The sequence below is a fragment of the Pterocles gutturalis genome, unplaced genomic scaffold, assembly GCF_000699245.1.
Source record: "Pterocles gutturalis isolate BGI_N339 unplaced genomic scaffold, ASM69924v1 scaffold6222, whole genome shotgun sequence".
In the NCBI taxonomy this organism is placed as follows: domain Eukaryota; kingdom Metazoa; phylum Chordata; class Aves; order Pterocliformes; family Pteroclidae; genus Pterocles; species Pterocles gutturalis.
Window position 1 is genome coordinate 1 of NW_010115168.1, and position 17,755 is coordinate 17,755.

General features: G+C 47.0%; 1 protein-coding gene across 1 annotated transcript in view; it reads left to right on the forward strand.

The window, feature by feature from the left end:
* Positions 1–590: 590 nt before the first annotated feature.
* The window catches only part of LOC104462925 (PH and SEC7 domain-containing protein 3-like), a gene marked incomplete at its 5' end in the record, with an annotated part of 66,656 nt that continues 49,491 nt past the window's right edge, over positions 591–17,755 (forward strand). The window contains 5 exons of the mRNA XM_010075076.1: positions 591–797; positions 899–979; positions 4,193–4,305; positions 7,310–7,368; positions 10,917–11,006. Of these exons, the coding sequence (XP_010073378.1) occupies positions 591–797; positions 899–979; positions 4,193–4,305; positions 7,310–7,368; positions 10,917–11,006 (550 nt within the window). The remainder of the gene's footprint in view (positions 798–898; positions 980–4,192; positions 4,306–7,309; positions 7,369–10,916; positions 11,007–17,755) is intronic.

Consider the following 17,755-nt stretch of genomic DNA (forward strand, 5'->3'; position numbering starts at 1 on the left):
CTCTTAGGGGAACCTTCCTGTGCCTCCCCGCTTCCCTCCCCTCAATGTCTAATGCTTGAAACCTATTGCTCAGGGGGACCCGGGGACACGGGGCAGGCAGAGGGGGGGTTTGCCCACGACGCCGAGCGGGGACCCTCTCCCAACCCTCCCCATCCCTCAGTTCCTCCTCCTCTGCCTGACAGGGCAGGGGGTCCACCCCCAATTGTGAAGAATCTCCCTGGTGCCTTTCCAAGTGAGTGAGGAGCCAGTGTTGTCAGATACAATTGTAAGCTCATAGTAGCAAACAGCTCTCTGTAAAGCGAGCACAAGTTGTGGACACTCAGCACACTCAGAAGGTGAGTACAGAGCAGAATGTGTTTCTAGAATGAAAAGCCCATACTTTGGCCTCCGTATATAGCTCTGTTAACTTCTGATGACTGCTAAATAAATGCCCCTGATCTACACAGCTACTTCAATTAAGTGGAATTTGCTGTATTGTGTAATCTTGCCTCTGTAGCACTAATTGCCTTCTATCCAAGAGGAATTAAATCCTTCTTGAAACTGTAATAACATCTTATTTTATTTCTTTCCATATTCTTTGCATCTCATAGAAATGCTGAACTGCAGAATGTGGTGTTAGATGCCAGTGCTGCCATGGGGAGCAATGAACTTTGGGAGAAGGATGCCACCGGAGCCCTTGGCCACGATCTCAGCAATGGCAGCAGCAGCAATGTGGAAGCAGCCAGGCGCCTGGCTAAGCGCCTCTACCATCTGGACCGGTTCAAACGCTCTGATGTAGCAAAGCATTTGGGTAAAAAGTATGTACTGGTATGAGGCTTTTGGCCCCATTGTTCTTGCTGGTTCTGCAGGGGTTCACTCCTGAATTATAACCTTTACTTATTTATTTGTTTGTTTAAAGCAATGAATTCAGCAAGCTTGTGGGCGAAGAATACCTGAAGTTTTTTGACTTCACAGGCATGACACTGGACTACTCACTCAGGTACCTGCCTGTTTGCAGACCTTCAGTACGTGTTTTAGTAATGGTGCTGTTTGCTGTGTTGTCCTGATTGAAGTGGTTGCCCTGTGGGGGCTTAAGAGGGTGAAGAGATGGATGTGATGTGTTTTTGGGATGGAACTTTTCTTTTCTGTTTGGCTTGGCGTGCTGCCATACTCCAGAGTGTTATTGGAGTTGTGGCATTTCCTGGAGAGGGAAATCTTTGGGTGGACCTGCTTAAAGATGGTCATTGGTGCAAAGGAGGTGGAGAAAAATGACCTGTCACTTGGTAAACAGGGGGCTCATAGTCTGCTGCCAGGTGCTGCTGGGGAAGGGGGGTGTTGCTCACTGCAGAGCCATGCAGACGTTTTGACTGATGCCTTTTGGATCTTGCTCTGCCCGGCTGCAGTGCACAAAGCCAGGGCAGGGTTTGATGTGGCTCGGCAGCCCCCCTCTCTGTGTCCCTCTGAGGTACCCAACAATGTTCAGAACAGCAAAAGCTTCCATGTCGAAAATGCTGTTGAGAGTATGGTAGCTGCCAGCGTGGGTGTTTGAAAACCCAGCCCTTCAATTTTCCTTCTTTTTTACACTGAGATAAGGTCTCAACAATGTTTGTTTTCAGTACTTTTTTTCTTAGGAGGCAAAACACCAAGTTTATGTAGCAGTGGCCTGTTAGTGTGGTTGCTGGTGTTCTGGTATTTAAAGGGATTTAAAGTGAGTTTAAATAATCTGGCTGAAGTTACTTAAGTAGTTTGTTTTTTTGTTTTTGTTTTTTTTTCCTAATGATACAAAACCAGGAGGTCTGCAGGCACTTTCCAGTCCCCTTACAAATGCATTTCCAGGGGGCTGACTCCAGGAGACTGTGGCAGACCCCAAGAAAAGCCCAAAGTCCTGCCTGCCGAAGGCATTGAAAGGGAAATGTGCCTTGGAAGAGTGAACCGCCTGCTACCAAGGCGGGATGGAGCAGAGCCGAGCTGGAGCACCCACTCAGCACAGGGTGGGAGCAGCTGGGGCAGTGGGAGGTCTGCTGCTTGCTCTGGGTTTTAGCAGCCCTGAAGCACGATGCTAAATATACCCGCCTGTTAAATTGTGAAATCCAAGACCTAATTGCTTTGTGGCACATATTTAGGAGGTCTTTGCTCCTGGTAGATCTCCTGTTGGTATTAATAGTCATGACCTTCTCTAAAATATCCCCTGGCTCCTATGGGACTTAAACATGGCAGGAGTTTGCTGACATTTTGGGAATAGCTGCAGTGACTGCTGGCTGCGTGCCCGGAGTGCGCAGCAGAGGCTGGAGGCAGAGCATTGTCCCGAAGCCTGGGGGAGCTGAGGCGTGCTGCCTCACGCCTGCAGGGAGCGAGAGGTAACCACCCTAGTGCTGCTGGCTTGCTAATGAGCTGTGGTTTGTTAAGCATTTTGGAGCCCATGGTGGCAGCCCAGATCTACACTATGCCCAGGCTGTGGGAGGCTGTTGTGCAGTATGTATCACTGTCAGTGGCAAGTCTGGGACATGTGGAGGGTTGTGCCTTCATCATCCTGCTCTGCTTCCACACCCTGGACCCATGTCACCCATGCATCTCCCAAGTGCATCCATCTCCTGCGTCCTCTGCAGGATGGCAGGGGGAGGAGGTGGGAGTGCTGCTCCAGCCCCTCTGAGAGTCCATCCTGGTCTTCCTGGTGGGCAGAAACTCACCGCGTGGCCCTTGGCTGCAGCATCATGCTCCCAAAACAAGGAATCTGCCTGGTTTGTTCACCGAATGTTCTTTCATCCGTTGCCTCTCTGAGAGGGCTTCTAGGGGAAAGAGCTGCTGAAGAGGAGGAGAGGGTGTAGGTCGGTGGTGCCTGGTGTGGGCAGGGAGCGTCACCGGAAAGAGCCCGAGCTGGAGGAGGAGGAAAGACAGCTAGTTGTCAAAATGTCCCATGGGGGCATGAGGTAGGAAGGGAAGAGAAACCCTGCAACTACTCAGTTGTATCTAATTGTGAATTGGGTTATTTGCAATACATTATATGTGAAATTTAGTTACTAGCAGGCAGTTCACATTCCGTATGGGTCTGAGATTGTTGCAGCTACAGCCTGTCTTTGACCTTACATCAAAGAAAAAAAGCTAACATTTATTCATCCAGGCTCGATAGACGTGAATGTTCCAGCAGCATATTCCGTGCCTCTCAGATCTGGTGTTAGTTTCAGTCTCATGGGGTATTTAAAAATTGTCTGTTAGGCACTCATTTTATATGCTGTCTTGCTTCAGACCCAAAAGGTTTGAGTTTTCAGGCTTTCCTTAGAAGCATCCTGACAAATGAGCGTAGGCTGATACCGCTGAGGTCATCTCTTGGCTCCAGAATGTGGGGATTTTGGGAAGTGCAGAAGTTCTCCTTTGGCTGCGAGGCAATTTTTTCAAGCAGGAAGAATAGCGGTGCAGTTAAGAGGCAGGGTGGTTAAGTGTCAGGTGAAGACTGGAAGATGTGTGTGTGTGTCCTACCTCTTTGCACAGGCTCACTAGCTCTGTAACAAGCACGCCGAGGTGTGTGCCAGCCCTGCGCCCTGCACTGGAGCAGAAACCTAGGAGGGCCAGGTTGCTTCTCCCGCTGTTGAAGCTCAGTGGGAGATGATGTGACTTTTCTGCCCTCTTCCCCAGATGCCTTCTGAAGGTCAGGTAGTCACACTGCCCTCTGCAAGGCGACTGGTGTGGTCTTGGCTGCTCTGATAGGTGAACCTCCAGAAGGAGGACTGCTTGTTTGATGTGGGCTCTGAGTCTGCAGTGCTCCTGCTTGACTTCACTGCCTGGAGTAGCTCCTCCAATTTGGATGAGAGTACTAATGAGTGTAAACTTAAAAGGTGCGGGGATGTCACACAACTAGAAAAGGACAGAGAAGAGCCTGGATGTCTGTCATGTATAAACAACGCCTGCTCCAGTTCCTTCCCCAAAGAAAATAAAAATACTAAAAATGAGAACAGCTCTTTCAAATGGTTTAATTGCTTATAGTTTGTATATTCTGTTGCTGAGACCAGTGGCAATTTAACTACTGCTTCATTTACTATAACGTTGGGATTAACGGCACATGGGATAATAGCCCATTTTCTTAGAAAGGCTTCTTGGAACCAAATGTCTGGCATGCGCTTACATACTTCGTGCTGTGAAGTGTGCTTTGCTCTGTGTGCTTTGTGGGGCAAAAAGAGATTTGTGACTTTAATTTCACCTTTTTCTGCTTTTCTTTTAGGAGTTTCTTTAAAGCCTTTTCACTTATCGGCGAAACTCAGGAAAGAGAGAGAGTTTTAATCCACTTCTCCAGCAGATACTACCAGTGCAACCCAAACACCATTTCTTCTCAAGGTGACTTTGTTTCTGATACAAAGGTCTTTCTTTGGTTGTCTCCCTGTTCCTTCATTCTCATCTTCAGTAACATGTATGGTATGTGCCTGGGAACTGAAGGTGTGTAATTGCTGTGACATGCTTTGGAGACTGCCTGTGTTGAGCATTGAAACCCTCCACGTTCTCCACACATAATCATGGTAAAGCAGGGAAAAATCTGTATTTATCCCCGGTCAGGGAAGGTGTTTAGGCGTCCTTGGTGCTGATCCTCCATTATAGCATCTCCGGATTTGAATGTCCTCAGTTGTGGTTTCTGATCTTGCTTACTTCCAACATGTGTGGGTACCTGTACTCTGGCTACAGTGCACGTGTATGAGAATAGATCCCATCCTGGTAAGAAGAGAAACTGTTCACTTTCAGTGCTACATTCAGTGCTTGTATGTCTGTGTGCACTGGCAGCAGGCATGTCAGTTCTTGCCAGTTGTGGGGGTGGATTTTGGGTGCTGTATCCAGCATGGTTTCATCTCAACTAGTTAACATCAGTCAGAGTGCTGCCTCCTTGCCAGTGTTTTCCATCATTTTGGAAATGGATGGAGGAAACAAACAAGTGCATGGATCAAACCTGAGAAAGTTGACATTGGAGAGGAGGACAAACTGCCCACTGGCATAGCTTCTGTGTTCAGCCAGCCACGCCAACAGAGGCATGCGATCCTGTGATTGCAGTGCGGGCTGATCACATGCTGAGAAAGAGAGGAAGGCGAGAAAGAAAATAAGCATGTGTCTTTACTCTAAAGTGTGAGATGGAGCTGCTGCTGCACTTGGAGGTACTGCCACACTTCCTTACCCCTGCTTACCTTTCCCCATTCCAGTGAGGTGATGTCTGTCCACGTTTTGCCTGTTCAGCTTTACTGGCTGGTACACTGGGGAAGGGAATGGGTAGCAATACAACAGGATCTGCTCCCATGCTGTCTCTGTCTTCCTCCTGATGACTTTCTTGTTTCAAGACACCACAGGCAGTCAGGTAGAATAGGTGTGTCATAGATGTGGCAGCCTTACTCTAGTTCAGGGTGCAGAAGGGACATGGCCACTTCTGAGTCCGACTAATCATTTAAAGTGAGTCCTGCAGACTTTGCCCAGGATTCTACATAACTTCAGTGCTCTGTTTCTACTGCCAGTAGTTGAGTGCTGCATTTCAGAAATACGGTGGTTGTTCCTTTCAATGAAAATCAGGGATGGCATTTGCCTTCCTCTTTTGCCCTTTCCCTTTTCCATTTTCTGGATCTGTTTGCAGTTTAGAAATGAGAGGGCAGGCTGCTCTAGAGAAATGTATAGACCTGAACTGGAGCACCACAGCCCTAGACTGAAGGGGCTTCAGACTTACTACCACTAGTGATAATAGTTCTTCTCTCATTTCATGCTCTCCTGCAGTTCAGCTGCATTGCTTGGGTGCTTGGGCCTGTATAAATGTCATAAGAAAACATGATCCTTACCTTGGGGAACGTCCTTTTGTAGTGGCTTCACCTTGCACAGACCTAAGCCTGTGATAGTCACACTGAGTGTGAAACATATCTATCCTCCCTTCACAGCACAGAGGAACCTGTGCATGGTCATTATCTGGACTTGGCTACATAGGTATTTTTACTCACATCTCCCTGCAGTGTCTTTATGACACCCCTGTGAGAGAAGGGAAGATGGCACCATGTGCTTATGAAAAAGAAGGGAGAAAATACTTTTCCTGATGTGTTTGTAATATTTGGAAACTGGCTAGGGGCATTTGTATTTTCAGAAGTGATAAATGGCACCGTGGGCACTGTTACCTTCATCTGGATTTGTGCACAGCCAGTACATTCTGGGTTTTGAAAGGGGTGCCTGGAAAATGAGGAATATGAAACTGATGGATATCAATCACTGACTTTCCCAAGTCTGCCACAGTGACTCCAGGGATGGAGCTGGGGACACAGTCAGTCTCATCTGTCTCATCTGCCTTTGCTTCAGGACCACCTTAGAAATTGCTGAATTGCTCTCTATCCAGTATGGAGCCAAGGCAGCGTAAATAACTGACTGAAGTTCTCCGCCATTCAGTATAATTGAACCGTGAATGAGAAGGGGGACAGAAGGGGAGGAAAACAGGATACCATGTTCAGCATATCATAGAATGGTTTGGGTTGGAAGGGACCCTAAAAGTCACCGAGTTCCAAGCCCCCTGCCATGGGCAGGGACACCCTCCACTAGCCCAGGTTGCTCAAAGCCTCATCCAGCCTGGCCTTGAACATCTCCAGGGGTGGGGCATCCACAGCTTCTCTGGGCAACCTGGGCCACTGCCTCACCACCCGCACAGGAAGAAGTGTCTTCCTAATATCTAATCTAAATCTGCCCTCTTTCAGCTTAAAACTTTTACCCCTTGTCCTATCACTACACTCCCTGATAAAGAGTGCCTCTTTGTCTCTCCTGTAGGCCCCCTTCAGGTACTAGGCTGCTAGAAGGTCTCCCTGGAGCCTTCTCTACACTGAACAATCCCAACTCTCTCAGCCTGTCCTCATATGGGAGGTGCTCCAGCCCTCTGACCATCTTTGTGGCCCTCCTCTGGACTCAGTCCAACAGGTCCATGTTCTTCTTATGGTGGGGGCCTCAGAGCTGGATGTAGTTCTCCAGATGGTCCACTCTACACACAAGAATGGGTGTATTTTACTCTTCCTGTGCTGAAATAAATGAAGAAGAGCTGATTCAGGCTGTGGTATTGGTATTAGCAAGGAGAGGGTGACAGGATGTTTTCCGGTCTAGTTTTCCTCATCCATGGGTGCTTCAAGGTAGTTTTGACAGTCATTAAAAAATGAAAGAAAGGGTGTTCTGGCTTGGCAGCTGCAGGATGACCTCACTGTTCATTTATTTAATTATGTGTATTTCTTGATAAAACAGATCCTCATTAAGGGAACAGACTCAATTAGGCTGTGATGCTCAGTTTCAACTGTTCTTAAAGGTCCAGCTGTGGGTTTACGTGTGACTGTGGTTATGTCTCTTTCTGCAGATGGAGTTCACTGTCTCACGTGTGCCATGATGCTGCTGAACACAGACCTGCATGGCCATGTGAGTATGTACAGTTTTGTGTAGACTGCTCACATTGACACTGTGCTTGGATGGGGTGGTCTTCTGGCAGCAGAGTCCCTTGTCTGGTGGCCTGATCCTAGGCAGTGAGAAGGCTGCACTCCCAGGCTGTCATCCTGGGCAGAGCTTTCCAGCATGCCCAGATCAGTCTTGTGTAAGCTGGCATTGTGCCTGGTTTTGCCATAATGTGCGAGGATGATCCTTTTGTCAGGCCCCTGTCTTTCTGATGTGCTTCCCATCCTACCCTGGTTACAGCAGCTGGTCCTGGCTCGGAGGCTGTGGTTGGGATTGGCTTCCCCTTTCCAGTATGTAAAAACATTTAGGAAGGCAGAAGAAAGAAGGGAAGTGAAGAGGTTCTGGGAACATCACAAGAGGAAGGTGATCTTTGCAGGCATCCAGTTGCAGGGGTGAGATCTGGTGGAACCAGAGTTCTGCTTAGCCAGGACACATGGGCTCTGTGTTCCCCCACTGCACACCTCTTCCCACTGCCTGCCCGGTGGAAATAGTAATCCAGTTTGAGTCCTCTTAGTCACACTGGCACAGGGTGCCAGCAGCCCTAGGACATGTATTTTAGCACCCACGGTGCAATATGCCTGCTATGCATGGTATTCCCATGCTGATGGGAGGCTTCCTCCGTCCTGGAGTCAGGATGGAGAGGGAGGAACACAAGGAGCATGGCATGATAGCTTGCAGGACTGGTGGCTTCAGCCAGGTGGCTTGGGGGCTTTTCTCTGGCTGAGACCTTCCACTGCACTGCCAAGGGGCTCCTCCAGGAGGGCCTCAGTTGGGAGCTCTTACACAGCAAGGGTCGTGGGTCCAGCAGCAGGAGGTGGGGGCACCCTGGGTCTGTCTCCCAGGGCTGCTCAGCTCCCATGAGTACAGCTCTGCGGTGGGTGCAGGTAATGAAGCTGGGGCTTCTGTGTGCTTCCCCAGGGGTTTTGACACCCACCTCCCATTAACTGAAAGCCTTTGTCTGAAAATGTAGAAGAGGGAGGGGGAAGGGAAGGGAGTTGCAAAGAATTTTTTTCTCTGAAGGTTGAGCCTTTCCCGACTGAGGATCACATCCGTCTCGAGGGGGATGAGCAGAGATATGGGAACGTGCCCCGGTGTGGCTCTTACCATAGACCAGTCCCCACCACGATTAGTGGTCTGGGGCACCTGGTCTCCAGCCTGCCTAGCCTTGCAGTCCAGGGGAGACTAAATGGTTGAGCATCAGCCTGACAGTGTTTCCTGTCACTCCCTGCAATGCTTTAGTGGGCCCTACTGTCTCCATTAGGTACTGGAGGTAAACAATCTGTCTCTGTCCCATCATTGCTGGTGATGATTTGTAGCTGAAGCTAGGATGACTCTGGTTATTGCAGTGTATAACTTTGGAGACTTATGCTACTGGCAGTCATTAGTGTGTTGTTAAGTGGACGCAGCTGTAATGTTTGCCAGACTCCTGCATGTGTCTTCCCCTCCCCCCTGCCCCGATTTCCTTTAATTTTGGTCTTCCTTTTATTGCTTTGCATTTTTCCACTTAGGTGGTAAGTTGGGCATTTTTGACTTGGAATGCAGCCCCTTGCAGATAGATCTACACTAATTGCCTGTTTCCTAACAAAGATAATGCTCTGACCCATCCTTAGCATGATTCTGGTAGAGCAGGAAGCAAATGAGTCATAGGGCTTGTCTACACTGAGTTCCGTTTGTTGCTGACATACTGATCGTAAGTGCGGACTCTCATTTCACAATAAGCTCGACTGCTTGTAGAGCTGTAGTGCAGCTGCTCTGCCTTCAGTTCACAGTTTCCCTTAACTCTTGTAGACAAACTCTTACTTATCCCTGTCTTGCCACATTCCATTCTCTTTCTAACAAAATTGATTTTGCTAGCTGTGTCTTGGAGATGCATTGTCACTTTTCTACATCACCCAGTCTGTGATGCTAGAGACTTTTAAGGTATCTCTAGACTTCCAGGCACATCTAGAATCTGCATGCACTGTATGGAAATGTTAACTTTGGTCCTGGAGCAAAACAGTGATTCCACTGCAATGACAATTATCTCAGTGGGTGAAATGAGCCAGACTGCTGTTGGTTTTGGTCAGCATGGGGAAGCTGCAAACTGCTGTGTGGAGGAAAAAAACAGAAGCAGGCTAAAGTCTGCCTCAGGGAGGAAGGAAGGCATTTGCAGGTCTACTAGAACAGCTCCAGCCTGCACCCAAATATTGCAATTATGAGCTGTGTTCTGGAAGCTTAGCAACGAGAGAGCCAGGGTTACAGCTAGCCTGTGTTGTCAGGAGCCTTCCTGATGTGGGAAGCAGTGCATCATTCCAGTGTTCCTGCCTGCCTTCTTTCTGCTGGTCTGTGGTGGCCACAGGCTGCAGGATCTTCCTTTGTGGGTAGATGAGGCTGACAGACAAGGATTGTTGGTTTTCTTTCTCTGATCATACGTTATGGAAGGGAAGTAGAGGATGTGCAGTCCAAGCTGTCATGTAACTAGCACTGAATGACCTGTATTACTGACTGGTGCCCTTCTTTGGGCTCCATTCGTGTGTTAGTTCGGACTCTTGCTCCTAACCCAAGTCACTGTCTGTGCACAAAGCTCTTCTGCTGTATTTCTGCAAGCAAGGCATACCCTGATTATGGAGAAATAATCTTCACCCCCTTCTGATTGGCAGCAGTGGCATCCCCGGAGATACTGCCGTCATTACGGGGCCCTGTTTTCCCTCTGCCTTTGCCATGTTTAACAGCTCATCCCAGGCTGCTTCCCTTCCCTTTCCTCAGATCTCTTTGGGCTCCTTTTTCACACACTCAGTGTTGTCACTAGTGCCCACTCACAAGGCTCCCTTGATGCCAAGCGTGGAACTTCTAGCACCTGGGACACCCGAGGGTCTGAGCACAGACACCTTCTCTGAGGACGGAGACTGGGATCCAAGAGGTCTTCCATGAACATAGCCGTTCCTTTCCTGTTTGTGGCGCAGTTAGGCAACTTTCAGTCTGAGAATTAGACGAGATAAAAGAGAGCAATCCTGTGGAACTGTCAAGGCAGACTCAGCCTGTGAATCAGAAAAGGTAATGACCACTCCTGCACATCTCACTCCAACTCAGGGCAGTTGATACTGGAAGGGAGCACTGGAAGTCATTAGAGAAAGGAATGGAAAGGGCCTCTGTCAGCTGTTTCCTTATGCCCCATAGCAGGATCAAGCAGAGCTTTTCCATCAGAGGCTGGTAGAGCTGCTGGAGATATGGGGGTGGAAAGCACCATGCAGATACCAGGGAGCTTTATCATCACCCTCTTTATTACCCTCCAGTATTCAGCTGTTTTTAGTTTTGGAGGGGTGTGTGGGACTTGGGGTCCAAATGCACCTTCCCTTTTCTAACTATATTCACACAAGGATGCTTGTCTCTAACTTAGCTTGGGAATGCCTTCTTAATGCTGCCTGCCTTGGGCTTAAATGAGAGCGGGGAAATGAAGTTCATCTGACGTTGCTTATTTACGTCATTTTGGAAAGCAGCATGAATATGATGCTGTGTTTCTCTGCCATCCCTTCCAGAACATTGGGAAAAAGATGACCTGCCACGAGTTCATTGCTAACCTCCAGGGGATGGATGATGGCAAAGACTTCCCAAAAGGACTGTTGAAGGTAAGGAATGACCTGCAGATCATGGTTCAAAACAGAACACCCTGCTTGCATTTTTGGAATCTTAACTGTTAGACAGGACAAGCAATGTTTCTCCTCCCAGGAGGCATATAATATATACAGTGTTTATTCTGTTGTTTTCCCTCTTTCCTTCACTTGATTGTGATCACGACTGTGCAGCGTGGAGAGTCGAGACTGAACTCCAGTGGGGCCAGCTCCAGAGCTTTGTATCTTGAAAGCTCATGAGGTCATGCCATCCCAGAGTCCTGTCTCCTGATAAAAGCAGACAGAAGCAGCCAGTTGGTCTGACTGTTGAATACATAAGGGCTACTCCTGAGCTCTGCATATCTGGAAGGTGTGTGTGTTTTTTCATCAAAGGTGCTTTGGGGTTTTCACATTAGAGCAGGAGATATAATTTCAGATTAGAATGTGTTGTCTGGCACAGGCTGCTTTGCTTCAGGTTTTGTTCATTAAGTTTGTGCCAGTAGTTAAATCTGAAGAACAGGGAAAGAGGCTGAACAGGATAAATCTTGTTTCATTGTCAATAATAATGACAATGTTTCATTTCTCTTTTGTCTGTTTGCTGGCATGAAACAGCAGTCTGTTCAAATGAAGAGATGAGCACATACACTGGAGTTCATAATTTTCTTTTTTTTTTGGTAGTGGAAATAAAAATGAGAGGTTACTGCATCTGAGAGCTGACCTGAAGCCTACCAAAGTAAATCAAAAGAATTGCCATCTCTTCTGTGGGTTTTGTGTCAGGCACACTGTGAAATGCAGATGTACCTGCATAGTTGCAAGTGGCAGACTTTGTTTTTTAGCATTGGTTCAGTTTCTCCATTCTCTTTGGGGCGGCTGTTTTTGTTGGGACCTCCAGCCTCAGTTTTTACTAAGCAGTTAGGAATGTAAACTCAACCCTCTTGTTTTTAGATTTAAAGTATTTAGTTTTTAAATGTGAATACAGAGTATTCATTTGTCAGCAGTAACTTTTTTTTTTCCCCAAGGAATCTCATTTCTCAGTCTGCCATAGAGAGATGTGTTGAGATTAATTTGCAGACTAATTACAACCCTTATTGAATAAATAGGTCTCCAGACTGTGTTTAAAGAACCTTCTGAATGTACTGACAAGAGACTTCCACTGGAGCTCACCTGTTGTTTATTTTCCTGATGACATAATTACGCAGTCGGGGCTGTATCTTGGTGTTTAGTGCTAATCCTAAGGCTGCCTGCCAGCCCACCCAAAGCAAGGTCTGGGGTTTAAGATTTTTTGGATGAAGCGGCATGGAAGAAACCTGGTTTCGGTGTCCTGCCTCATTTGAGGCTTTGTGCCCTTTTCTGCATGCTGCCCTGATGTCTTGGAGACAGAGGTGGCACCCAGCCTCAGTCTCTCATCTGGCTGGTCTAAAGATTTGCTGTTGATTTGCGCCATGTTGTTTCAATTTGTCAGTGGAGGGGAATGAGTGGCAGTAATTGTGCATTTCAGTAGCTACATCGCTGTGTGCGCAGCAGCTGCCCTGCCACTAGATATGTGATTACAAAGACTTAGCAGAAATTAAATTTGCATTAGTCTCAATAAATTAAATTCACAGAGCCCTGCTTCAGCACAGCGCCAAAGTGCGTACAGCTTGCCTGTGCATTAGCTGTGTAGCTAATGAGCATCCGTGAGGCTGTGACCCATCTCCCCAGCTTCCTGTGAAAGGAAGGACCATTTCCACAGGGTGGCAGTGTACCTCTGTGGGAAGGAGGTCCTGAGCACCCACTGGTGAACAGTGCAGACCTGTGAGGAAGGAAGTGGATGTTCTGCCTCTCCGGTCTTTCTGCATTCCCCTCATGGCTCTGCTGCACCCCTGTATGAAGCTCTGCAACTGCCGAGCCCCAGAGCAAAGCTGAGCAATTCTGAAGGGCAAAGAAGAGGGGGGACATCTTAGCAAGTGCTTACACGCAGGTAGTGTTCACCCAGGGCTTGGGAAGATCTCTGCAGCATTTACTGTGGACCCAGTTCACAGAGTCAGGGGTGCAAGTACTGTTTGGGCAATCCAGGACAGTCAGGTGACAGGCAGAAATCAAATGTTGCCTTCAGTCAGTCCCATCAACCTTAGTGCTACTGAGTGCAGAGTGCAGCTCTGGCCATTTGTTTTGTCTGGGTATGAAAATAGCCCTTCAAGGGGCAGACATCAACATGTGACACCTCTCTCTTCTTTGTGACCAGCCTCAGAAAACTTCTGATGTGAGATCTGATTGCTCCTTTCTATCCACTCCCATGAGTGGGATGGGACCTCTCTGTTCTATTAAGTTTTTTCCCAACAATAAGGATGCTTTGGTAAACAGTAAGGATGCTTTGGGAACAGAGATTTTACTCTGTCTAGAGGTGGACATGAGAAATGCTAATATGATCTTGCTCACCTTGTGTCTTTCTGTCCATTACCACTGAAAAGAGTTTAGCTTTTGTACACCCGTCTGCACAAAAATTTGAAGATTCATCTCTTTTTTTTCTTCCACATTCCTTTTGTTGGGACCCATAAAGGCAAGTATGACAAACTGTGATTAAAAGCATGGTTCTCCCCATGGGATCTGCTTGAGGTATTCATATATTCGCCACTTTGCCAGGCAGGCTGATATACGCACCATCCCTTTTTTTCCGTCTTGGCTCCGGTTCAACTGTCTGTCGCACATCTTATTAATCTGCCATTGGCTGCTAGTAAAGACTAGACGTGGAGATGGTAGCGTGATTTCCAGTTATGTACTGTCAGTGCATACTGACCCGAGAGTGGTAGTTTGTAGTTACTGAAAGGTTCCTGTATGCCTTCAAAGTGCACCAAATTCCTTGTAAGTGAGAATCAGCATCCCAAGCTGTGATTCTCTTCTCTGGTGTAAATCAGGAGCATCTACCTCTGTGGGCCTGGCTAGTGTAGAAGGTGAGTCAGGTCTGTTAAATCCAGGCAGATTAAGGTTATTGAAAGTGAAATTTTTCAAAGGCAAGAAAACTTTCTGAAACTCCTGCCCTTTGACTCTGAGCTGTAACAAGCACACAAATACTTTTATATTGCATTGAGCTGTGATCAGGCAAGGTGATCCTGAATTTCAGCTTTGATCTTATACTGTCCTGTAGTAAAGGTCTCTTTGTCCTGGTGAGCTGAAGCCCTGGAAGGAGGGCTAGATACCAAAAGCTGTGACTGCCCATGTTCTAGTTAGTGCAGCAGTACTCTGCTGAGGATGGGTTCAGTGCTCGCTCCTAAGGTAAATTACAGCTACCAGCATTTACAGGTAGGGACAAGTGAGAGGTTTACCAGGACTGAGAGAGACAAAGGAACACAGCTGCAGGTCTCTTCTTCTCAGAGCGGATGTACCTGACATCTCGGATTAGCTGTCACAGATGCTGTTGCAGATGGTGAGGGAAGCTGGAGGAGAGATGCAGCACCACCATGAGAGAAAGAGCTGAATGCGTAAGAAACAGTTAAAATAAATTAGTCCAAGCTGTGGGTTATTAGCCTAAGAGAGTCAGGCCCAACCATTGTTTGTTTATTCCTGTAGAAAGGGGGCCATGGCTAGGGTCTCCTTACTTGGAAAGGAAACGAACTCAGTCTGGGGCAATGTCAGGATACTTATGAATACAGCACAGGAGCAATGTATTTGCAGGCTGGTTCCTTCCTCCTTTGCTCACACAAGCTTTAATCTGGTGCAGTGACACTGATGATACTCTGGGTTTGCATTATGTAACCACAGCCTTCTTCAAAGGTAGGCTTCAAGACTGTGCTGATGGAATAAGAAGAGGAGGAGATTGGCTTGGAAAGACCCTGATTTTGGCCATGTGCACTTGCTTCATTTCCTGCAGACGGTGAGGTCCCCATGAGTGAAGTGCTGGTACAGTGCTGGCCACAGTGTCTTCGTCATGTCACCTTGTGGCAAGGTGTGTGAGACTCCACTCCAGCAAGGTGGCAGTAACAAGGCCTTTCTTATGAAAGGAGAGAAAACATCTGCCCAGGCTTGCAGAAAGCCTGCAGGGAGTGACCTTTAAGGAAATGGATCTCTGCTTTGTTAGGCAGCATCTTGGGAAGGATACCCTGTTGTTAGGCTGTGTGCTAGGTACCACCTGCCTGTATTGACCTGTGTAAGTAAATGTCCTCTGCATCTGCAGTGTCCAAGGTACCTCATTCATGGAGTCAAGGTTATCACCCACCCTCTGATGTGGGCTGGCTCTGGTGGCTGTGCTGCCCCATGGCATGAACACGCTGTGTGAGGGGGTTGTACCTGGCTCTGTATCTCCTGGTAGGAGGTGGTAGCTATTTGCTGACCCATTGTGCTGTCAGGGAGCCTCTCCATCATGCTGAGGGACTTGGGATGTCTGTGGGGACTTGACTAGAGCCATCCCAGCAGGGGCTGCTGATGAAAATAAGATGCCAGTCCTGCGTAAAAGATCTGCTTTTTCTCGAAGGATGTTTTTTGGCTAGGCCTTATCTCCTGGAGAAGCACTGTAATGAAGTGACCAAATTAAGTGGGAGTTGCTGGTGCTGAACTCTTCTGAAGAACCAATCCCCCTTAATTTCCTAAATGATCTGAGTTCTTGATCAGGATTGCTGGGATATGCGATGTTCCTATAGAAGCTGCAAGGTAGGGTTTATCTCATTTTGCTGTCAGTTTCCTGCACTTTAATTAAGGATTTTTTTTCCACTGTCTTTCTGCCTCCTTTCTTTTTTTTCTTTTTTCTTTTTTCTTTTTTCTTTTTTCTTTTTTTTTCTTTTTTCTTTTTTCTTTTTTCTTTTTTCTTTTTTTTCTTTTTTCTTTTTTCTTTTTTGTTTCTTTTTTCTTTTTTCTTTTTTCTTTTTTTCTTTTCTCTTTTTTCCTTTTTCCTTTTTCTTTTTTCTTTTTTCTTTTTTTTCTTTTCTCTTTTTTCCTTTTTCCTTTTTCTTTTTTCTTTTTTTCTTTCTTTTCTTTCTTTTCATTTTTTTTTCTTTTAAAAGCCCTCCAAAGCAAACACTCAATTTAAAGAGAATTACTGGCATCTTGCTTCATCCATTCCAGACATTTCAGGTATTTAGTGGAGAGAAGGGAGTGAGCATCAGCTGGCAAACTCCCCCCCCATTTATGCAGAGGAAATCACACTAATCAGACTTCTGTGTACACCCTAACTGCTCTCATCTGCAGCATCCGCACTTCTTCCATTTAATGGCTGAGGCCCTTCAGCAAGGAATCCCCACCTTCCTTCTAGGAGCATGCAGCAGCTTGCCAGAGGGTCCCGGGGAGGACGGCGTTGGCTGCTGGAGCACCCCAGGGCTGCAGGCAGAGGAGGGGGGTGGAGGGGACCGAGTGAGTGTCTCTGCTCCACTGAAGAAGCTAGAGCTCTGCACAGCAGGAAGAGGGCTTGCCTCCTTTTTTTTTTTCCCCCAAAAGGCAGTTTTTCCTGTTAAAAATATCTCTGTTTGGATAATGTTTCTGGGACAGCCATTTCTTACCTGTCTGAAATGAAAGATCTGAAGGCCCCTTTCAGCTGCTAGGAGACAACAGAGTCTAATCTGGCAGTATAAAAGTCGGGAAATGCAGGATAAAACCATTAATCGCTGCCTTAAACAGTTGTTAGCAAAAGTGTGCTTTCCTTTCACCCTGAGAAGAGCCACAGAGCCATAGTGACTGAAGGGAACACCTGGCTGTTGTCGTTCTCCTCCGTCCTTAGCAAGGACCCTCCTGCTGTGATAACCTTTGTTTCCTTTGGCTTGTGATTTTTTGGGTGTTGTTTGTTCTGTCTAATAGTAATAACCAGTTAAGGCATGCTTGTGCAGAACTGTGGATTAAACCAGGGGTTATGATGGGGTCTGCATCGCTTTGTGTTCCACAAGCCAGAGATCCTGACAGCCCCCTGTCCTGTTGAAATGCGAATGTATTTTATTTTTGTGTTCCAGGAACTGCCTTCAATGCATATAGAGAAAAATCTGAAATCTATGCACTTCTCTCAAGTCAAATAAGCCCAGGTATTGTGTCAAGGAAAGCAATGTTAGACAATACCAAAAACCTAATGCTCTCCCACTAACTTTTGTCCCTGAGCAGGGAAAGCAGAACTTTAGAAAAGGCTTAAAACGTAACATTTTATAGTGATGATCCAGGAATAAAGATTCCTCTGTGTAATCTAGGGGTGGTATTAGGGCTTGTCTCTCTAGGAAGCAGGCATTTCAGGATGGGCCTGTTTCTTCTTTCATGATCTGCATTTCTCTCTGTTATTTTTACATCTCCAGCCTTTCATCTCTTTCATTTCCGATTGTTATTCAAAAGTTCTCATGTAGCCCACCAGGCTTTTGTATCAGCAAGGAGTGAAACCCAAGGAGAGACAGCTAAGAATTTCCATTACTACTAGCTGCAATTATGTGGCTCAATACCAGACTCCTAATGAATGTTTGGGGGGTTGATTTTCATCTGTGGAGGCAAAGTCTCCATAGTATCTTGTCCAGGTTGATGAGGCGAGTGAATCAATTGGTGTTTAGCTTCTCCAGCCTGTCAGATAGCCAAGGCTGTCAGTTTTCCCTCAGTTTAACTGAAATGCGTAGCAGCTCCTGAGGATGAATGTAACCACTCAGAGCTTCCCATTTCTTGTGCTCTCAGTGTGGAGGATACAGACTGGTAGTCTCCTGGAATAATGCGCTCTGCCACTATAAAGGAGAGGTTTTGGGCTGGGAAATCTCTAATACAATGTCACACACACATTTTGGTCCCTGTGACATATTACGCTCACCTTCATGTAGGTAGAAAACAAATTCTGAATAACA